The sequence below is a fragment of the Stegastes partitus genome, unplaced genomic scaffold (genome assembly GCF_000690725.1).
Source record: "Stegastes partitus isolate 25-593 unplaced genomic scaffold, Stegastes_partitus-1.0.2 Scaffold769, whole genome shotgun sequence".
Classification (NCBI taxonomy): Eukaryota; Metazoa; Chordata; class Actinopteri; family Pomacentridae; genus Stegastes; species Stegastes partitus.
Window position 1 is genome coordinate 125,019 of NW_007578500.1, and position 7,682 is coordinate 132,700.

The 7,682-nt window shown below is 42.7% G+C and overlaps 2 protein-coding genes across 2 annotated transcripts; both read right to left on the bottom strand.

Moving 5' to 3' along the window:
- echdc3 (enoyl CoA hydratase domain containing 3) lies at positions 1–3,829 on the bottom strand. The gene is made up of 6 exons (XM_008291924.1): positions 3,661–3,829; positions 2,464–2,585; positions 2,277–2,374; positions 1,685–1,885; positions 1,300–1,478; positions 1–819 (listed from the first exon to the last, which is right to left on the bottom strand). The coding sequence occupies exons 1-6, from the start codon at positions 3,798–3,800 to the stop codon at positions 666–668; spliced, it is 894 nt and encodes a 297-aa protein (XP_008290146.1). The 5' UTR covers positions 3,801–3,829; the 3' UTR covers positions 1–665.
- Positions 3,830–5,434: 1,605 nt separating this feature from the next.
- Positions 5,435–7,535, bottom strand: LOC103364706 (nuclear factor 7, brain-like). Its single transcript, XM_008291925.1, has one exon. The coding sequence runs from the start codon at positions 7,330–7,332 to the stop codon at positions 5,968–5,970; it is 1,365 nt and encodes a 454-aa protein (XP_008290147.1). The 5' UTR covers positions 7,333–7,535; the 3' UTR covers positions 5,435–5,967.
- Between the last annotated feature and the right edge of the window lie 147 nt (positions 7,536–7,682).

Here is a 7,682-nt window from a genome sequence, read left to right on the forward strand (position 1 = left end):
AGTGCAGTCTTTATTTAATTGGTATTTATGGTTCTTTGTAATCCTGGGAACCTTTAGAACCTAGAAATTATGAAATTACAGCTTTATGTTGAGGGTTTTTCGTTATTTGAAAACAGCATCTGAGCCAAATCGATTCAAAATGACCAGAATACAAAAGAAAACCGGTTTAGATCCTCGATGTTCTGTCACGTTACCTGCAGTCCTCCACCTTAAAACTGAACTTTTTAGCTTCTTCTTCCTGTACATATATATATGTGTGTGACTTTTTTGTTCAAACAACAAAGCAGAACATAAACAGGACTTTTCCAACATCCAGCTCTCTCCGACTTGTGACTCTAATTAATGCGAGATCAGACAAACAGCAGAGTTCTGTAGCTTCATGAGTCTATTACTCAGGGTTTTCCCTTCTTATTACGAAACTGAAGCTTTTAAGGCACACGGCGGTTCAGCTACTTCTCAGCAAACAGGAGGAAATCCTTGTGGAAGATGATTTCCATCCGGGTGATGTTGTATATTGCAATTACACATTATACCAGCAGCGTAGCCCAATCACAGACCAGGGTTTGGTGTGAATTTCTCCACACCGGTGACTGAAAATCATGTGCACCAATCGGGACATTCACTAGATTATTGCAGATTGTGATGAAGGCCCCTCCAACAGTCCATCAGTCGTGGGCTTTCTCTGCCTTGTGGCTCCACACCGGTTTGCGCTTCTCGATGAAGGCCTGGATGCCCTCCTGGCCGTCTCGCAGAGCCAGGTTGTCCACCATCACCCTGGAGGTGGTGGCGTACGCTGCGTCCCGACCCTGAGCCATTTGTCTACGGAAACAGGGGAGAAAACAACACGTGGAGGGAAAAATAAATGTGTTAATTACAAGTTTTCTAATGTTTTCACATGAGGAATCCTGATAACGACGGTAAATGTTTAGTTTTCCATAAAGTTTTGATCCAGAATGCGATATGACAGCGATATGACCTACAGTAAAGCCATCGGATATGCAACACAGGGTTGAACGGGAGTCGTAATGCCAGCCCGGTATAGCAGGCTACAGCGCTGAAAGGGTTAAAGTATGTTGCTCATGTGTGCACATCTGTTAATGTGACGCATGCAGTTCAGATTTAAGTTACTAAATCCGACTAGTAAGACTGCAGTTGTGGCCTTTACAGGAAAACGAGCAAAGAGTTCATTCAGATACAAAGCTGACGTTCAGGTGATGTCAGATTCACGGAAAGGAACAATTGTTTTTAGTGACAAACGGTGAAAAAAAAAAAGTCTCCCATCACTTGATGAGCTCTCACCTCTGGAAGGTGGCCTTTCCGAGGGCTACGACCGGTCGGCTGGCCTCACAAATTCTCTTTGCGATGGATAAAGTTTCCTCCTCCAGTCGCTCCTCCGGCACCACCTTACTGACCAGGCCGTGCAGCAAAGCATCATGGGCCGAGATGGGAGTGCCTGTGAACAACATCTCCATGGCGACCTGGTAAAAAGGAGGAGGGAAGCGTGTCCATCTGTCAGGGGGTTTTCATTTTAACATCACAACATTTCATACAAGTATCACCTATGTTTGGTTATTACTGGGCAACATATTTGACAACTTTATGAACAAACTCATCAGAGTGAAACCGTCACGTCACATATTTAAATACAGTTTCAGTACGTATCACAGGTGTCCTCTGGTCTCACCTTCCTCGGCACCGCCCGGCCGATGGCCACCGCCGGCGTCGAGCAGAACAAACCCACGTTGACACCCGGGGTGGCGAATGTGGACTTCTCCGTCGCCACGGCAATGTCACAACTGGCAACCAGCTGGCAACCTGCCGCCGTGGCAACGCCGTTGACCATAGCGATGACAGGAACAGGTATGTCCTGTACGAGAGTCATCACCTGAAGCACGAGAGTCATTTATTCTGTGAGCATCGTGACGTGTGTCAGATTCAGTTTGTTCAAACAGATAAATCAGAATAAAGAAAAACTGTCAACTTTCAGATTAATTTTTTTTTACTTCCTAAACCTTGAAACCTGCCTTTCCAAAATAAAAAATGTATGTATTAAAATGCATTTTAAGTTCTGGATTATGTTTTAGTAATAATGCAGTGAAACACTTTTCTTGGTTACAGCTTCTGAAATGTGAGAATCTAATTTTAAACTCATTTGGCTTTTTGACGGCTGATCAGACAAAATAAACAGTTTAAAGACATTTTAATCGATGCATTCATTAATATAAATCTCACAATTAGACAATAAATAGCACGATTCAGGTATGGACTCAGCTGACCTCTGCACAGGTGAGGAACACCTTGGTGTGATAGTCGCGGCCCTGAGCTGACGTCAGCTCCTTCAGGTCGTGTCCGGAGGAGAACACCGGACCTTTGGCTGGAACAAACACATCACAAGGTTAGAACAGCAGCTTTTTTTTTTGTTGTTTTTACGACATAACACAAGAATGCTGGATAGATCGCCACCTGATATGATGATGACTCTGAGCTCGTCGCTGTTGGCGTCAGTCAGGATGTTCTCTCTGAGCGACTCCAGCATGGACAGAGACAGAGCGTTCCTCTTCCTCGGGTTGTTCAGTATTATTCTCCTGAAAGAGAAGAAGATTGTTCAAACAAATGTGAGCACAGTTTTCACTGCAGCTTGTTACATGAACTCTCTATTAAACCGGTCATACAGAGATCTGACCTCCTATCAGAGCTTTATCGTCTGTCATGCAGCCAAAATTAACCAAATGTTTCTGCTTTTCTGTATAAAGAACCGTGACTCTGTAATTTCAACATGAACCACACTAACCACAGAAAAGGAGAAGATAAAATAAAAAGCAAAAGCATGATGGGATAAAGTCACAACAGACATAGAAATGCAAAATACAACATCAGTGTTACACAAAATGTTGTAAATAATATACATGATACAATATGAATAATAAAGATAATATACAATATTTTTTGTTGTTCATTTGCCCAGTGAGGGATCATTAAAGTTTATCTAATCTTGTATTAATCAGGTCTGTGTTTATTATGCAGCACATTTAAAGTTGATCCAAACAGCATCGTCACCAATTAAACTCTTAACTTCCTGCATTCTGGTGACATTTTTTGCATCAATTTGTGCCTTAAAAGCATCAGTTTATGGTGGCAATGTCTTCATTTGTGTAAAAGAACACACAAAATGAAGACAAAGCAGTTTTTTTGTGGTTTTTTTGGCTGGCACAAATGCACATTTAAATTAGAACGAAAGCATAAGGTGGTGTCACCACAAGAAATGACTTTAATAATGTACCTCAAAATTAGTAAAGTACTTTCCACAGCTGCATGTTGTCTACCTACACATTAAATACTCAACAGTATATCTAGTTTTCTTCATGCATGTTTTGTCTGCTGTTGTGATGCATGTTTTTTTTTTCCTTAGAGAGACGAAACTTTTTCTCCATTGACTCATTTCAACGTGGAACAGCTGATTCCAGTTTTGACATTTTATTATATAAATGTGCATTTCATGTTAATACTACATGTGCCGAATTTATCTTTAGACCCTAACAGATGCATTGAGGTACAGTATGTGCTGCTGTAACACTCCGCCGTAGTTTAAATCCGGATTTTCTCCAGAATTACGCATTTTTGCAATGAGGTTCCGGGGAGCGACGGTTCAACACACTGCACCTTATTCCGTCGTGTTGCTGTTTCACCGTCAGCGGCTCCGGTTCGGTTTGAGAGTAACACCGAGCACCGGACAGCAGCGTCGTTGTTCTCCTGCTGAGCTGGAACAAACCGACACCTCTGGACAGAAAACTAACAGCCATGTTCTCCGCTTTAACTCAATTCACCTTCTCACGCTCGCTTCCGGGTGTGATGACGTCCGCGGCACGTCGTAAACGTCATGACGTAACCAGGAAACACGCAACAAAAATAAAAGCAAGTAAATAAAGCCATAGATATATATATAATAAAGGCCTTTGTTATACATATCTATGAATAAATCACGAAATGAAATATAAAAAATAGAAATAAATAAACCACAAGATTCATTATTATTATTATTACTCTTGTAATTACTTGTTTATTTAGTATTTTCATGCAATTCTATGTAGTTTATTTGTCTATTTATTGTCGTTGCCGATCGATGGGCAACTACAGAGTAATCACTGTGTAGTCGTAGACGGTTTAATGTTATCATTTGAATTTTTTTTCAGTTTTTATCATTTTGATTGAGTTCTCTAAATCAGATCATCCTGCTTATGCTCGACTTGAAGGCTTGTTTTTGCTGTTATTTCTTATTGAGGACATGCAGCAGCTGTATTTCAGAGTTTACAGCAGTTTTAAATTAAGAAAAGTAAAAAAAAAAACAATCCTTCTGATTTTCAATCTTTATTAGCTTTAAACATTGGAAATAATCTCAGCATATGACAGAGTAACGATACATTTATTCTGATTCTAACAGAGTCACACATTTTTATGTCCTCAACTGAATAAAGTCTGTAAAATAAACGCATATTTACTTTACGCTTGAAGTGGTGAACACAGAAATACATTCAAACATACATTTAAACAGGTGCAGGTATTACAGTAACTAAAAACCTTCTTGAATACGTTCAACTTTGGAATAAAAGGCCGAATTTGTTAACAGAAAAAGTTCAGTAATCCACAGTCGTCCCCTGAAGTTATCTCAGATTGTTTTGGAATTTTAGTCCAAAACAATCTGAGTTTGTTTAATTCTAAGAGACTGACAGACTCACAGCATGATTCCTTCAAACAAACAAAAAAAAATTCTCAGGTGAGTTTGAACCCTGAAATACCTGCTGGGAAGTCCAGTAACATCCCTGTTTTATTTTTTTTGCATGTGTATATTTTTATAAGAGATGAGTAAAGTGCATATACAAAAACTAGATGCTTAAAAGCTAAATCGATATCGATATGTATATGTGTAGAAGCTTTAAAGTACTTTTAGCTGATTGTTTTGGTTTTAGCATAATTTAAGGCAACACGTGTAGCACATCGCTACTAAATGAAAATACACTTTTATCAAGAGGTAGAAAGAGTGACAGAGGTACAGTAAGAATGAATAATATGAATAAAACAGAATAACATTCAACAGGTTCACATAAATGACTCCAAATGAATAGTTGTACAAGATAAACATACAGTGTTGACTTCACAGCTGCTTTCTGATGCCCAAGTAGTCAAAAAATAAAAAATAAAATAAAAAAATAAAAATATATGGCATCAACATAGACTCCAGCCCCCCTGCGACCCTAATGAGGATTAAGCAGTGTATAGATAATGGATGGATGGATGTTACACAGAATTACATTTATTTTTATAATGTATTCATGTTTTTAGATTATATTCAAATTTAGACTTATTACTGTACATATTTCAAACATAGTGTAACCATACATGCTGCTGCTCATCTCACACTTTATGTATTAATGTGCAATTTCTCTTAATGTGTTATTTACTGATGTGCAATACCATGTTTCGTGCTGCTAAATATTAAACTCTGCACTCTGGTGCAACTTTACGTTACCTAAATATATCGCTGGATTTTTTTAACATTCTGCGTTTCTGAGTTTTATTATTTGCACTTCGCTGTATGCAGAGCTCGCAGCGCCTCACACTAACCACACCGGCCTACCGCCAGCTGTGTTGAAATAAGTGAGTCGCTTTAAAGGAAGTGGACACTTTAGCCAAAGCATTTTATATGAATAATCAGTTTAAAATACTTAGAGCAGGACTTCCTTGAAAACTGAGTGACTGTGCAAGACAGCGACTCGTCTGAGAGGTCAGCAGGAAGCTACGACTCCCTCCTGACGAACTGTGTGACACTTTCGAAACCCATTTTCACTTTGATACCAGAGACACAAGTCTAGTCAAAAAAGCCAAATCAAGCTGACAATGATTCAACACTGAAACATCTTAGAAGCACTGTGCAACGACAATAAAGGCTTTCTGATGTTCTTTCTCTGGTTTTTACGGTTCTGCTGTTACAGAAACCTTCAGCGCTGTGATCTTAATCGGGACGGGACTCCAGGTGCTGAAATACGGAAACAGCTTTTCGGCGAAAGCGTGGTTGAAGGTGTGAATGTGTTCATTCGTGTCCGAGTCAAAGAACGAAAGCCGCCCCTCGTCCCAGTCCAGCTGCACTCGGATCCTCTCCGGGTTCTTCGCCACCTTCACGTCCGACCCCGTGTCGAGCGGCGACAGAGTTTTATATTCTCCTCCGCAGAACATCAGCCTCCACAGTCCGGGCCAGATGATCCCCTTCCTCTGGTTGGAGTCGGTTAAAACGCCCAGAACGAAGGCTGAGTTGTCTCCCACCTGCACCTCCCAGCTGTGGGAGCCCGAGTCGAAGCCCTCGGAGCCGACGACCGAGACGAAGTGGTCGATCCTCTCCGGGTTGTCGGGAAGCTCCTGCTGCTCCTTCACCTGCCTCAGACCAGTGAGATCTCCAGTCAGGACGAGGTCTGGGTGAGCGGTGTTTGGGTCCAGAATCACAGGACTGTAGGAGACCATGGCCTTCATCTTGTCCCACACGTTGAAGCTCAGGTTGCCCAGATGTTTGGCCTCGTCGATCAGAGCTCCAGACGGCAGCTGTGGATCATCGGGCAGATGCTGCTGCTGGACTGTCTCGGCTGAGGCCTCGTAGCTCTGCAGGAAGGAAACATCTCCAGCTGTCAGCTGCTTCTTTGTGGCTCTGACAGTTTCCGAAAGAGCCGACATGTCTTTACTCAAAGCCTCGATCTGCTCCTTCATCACCCGACTCTTCTGCTCCTCCTCCTCCCTCAGAGCAGCCAGCCTGGCCTCCTCTTCCTCCTCCAGGAAGCGGTGAAGCCTCCTGAACTCCTCCTTGATTCTCTTGACGGTGCTTTCCGTCTGACCTTTAATGTGCTCTGCCGTTTGACCACAGCTCCCCGTCACCTGGTGGATGAGCCTCAGCTTCATCTGCAGAGGCTTTAAGGAGGCCTTGAGTGTCTCCTTGAGCTCCTGAGCTGCTTCGTCGGTCGGTTTGAGCGCGTGGTCGTGGTGGGTTTCTCTACAGACGCTGCATAAAAGCTGCTGGTCGTCCACGCAGAAGAAGCGGAGTTCCTCAGAGTGCAGATCACAGATCGGGTCGGACTTGGCGCTCTCTTGGCTCTTCTCTGATGCAAAGTGGACGTCAGGCATCTCTTTGGAAGACCTTCTCTTGCAGACTGGACAGATCGGCTCATGTTTTTCTGCCCAGTAGCTGCGTAAACAGTCTCTACAGAAGCTGTGGTTACACGACAGCACGGCTGGATCTTTAGAAACGTTCTGGCAGATGGGACAAGAGAGATTTCCCTCTGACTTAGAAGCCATATTATCTGCGCAGAGTTACTTTCACTTTTGCAGCCTCGCGTTTCCTGCCCACTAACAGCAGCAGATACAGAACATTACCGGCACCAGAAGTGTTCTCAGTGCTCCCAGTGTTCCCAGTGCCGCTGTCGTCGTCCTTCTTCAGTGGAAACGTCTGGAATTTGGAAGTTCAAACACTCGGCGTGCGTCTCCTCTGCTCTGTGAGGCAGAACAACAAACCTTCTTCCTGTTTTCAGTGACGTCGGGGGCGGAGCTTGATCACAGCTGTTCTCTTGTTGCACAGCTTCTGAAAGTGACCGAGCAGCTTCATGTGATGTTTATCTGACACACAGTGAACAACCTGAGAGTTCTGC

Excerpts from the sequence above, each read along its gene's own strand:
- echdc3 (XM_008291924.1), bottom strand. The coding sequence starts at position 3,800 with ATGGCTGTTAGTTTTCTGTCCAGAGGTGTCGGTTTGTTCCAGCTCAGC. Across the intron at positions 1,886-2,276 it reads TGTTCCTCACCTGTGCAGAG|GTGATGACTCTCGTACAGGA; the intron begins GTCAGCTGAGTC and ends CTCGTGCTTCAG. Across the intron at positions 1,479-1,684 it reads GCCGGGCGGTGCCGAGGAAG|GTCGCCATGGAGATGTTGTT; the intron begins GTGAGACCAGAG and ends CCTTTTTACCAG.
- LOC103364706 (XM_008291925.1), bottom strand. The coding sequence starts at position 7,332 with ATGGCTTCTAAGTCAGAGGGAAATCTCTCTTGTCCCATCTGCCAGAAC.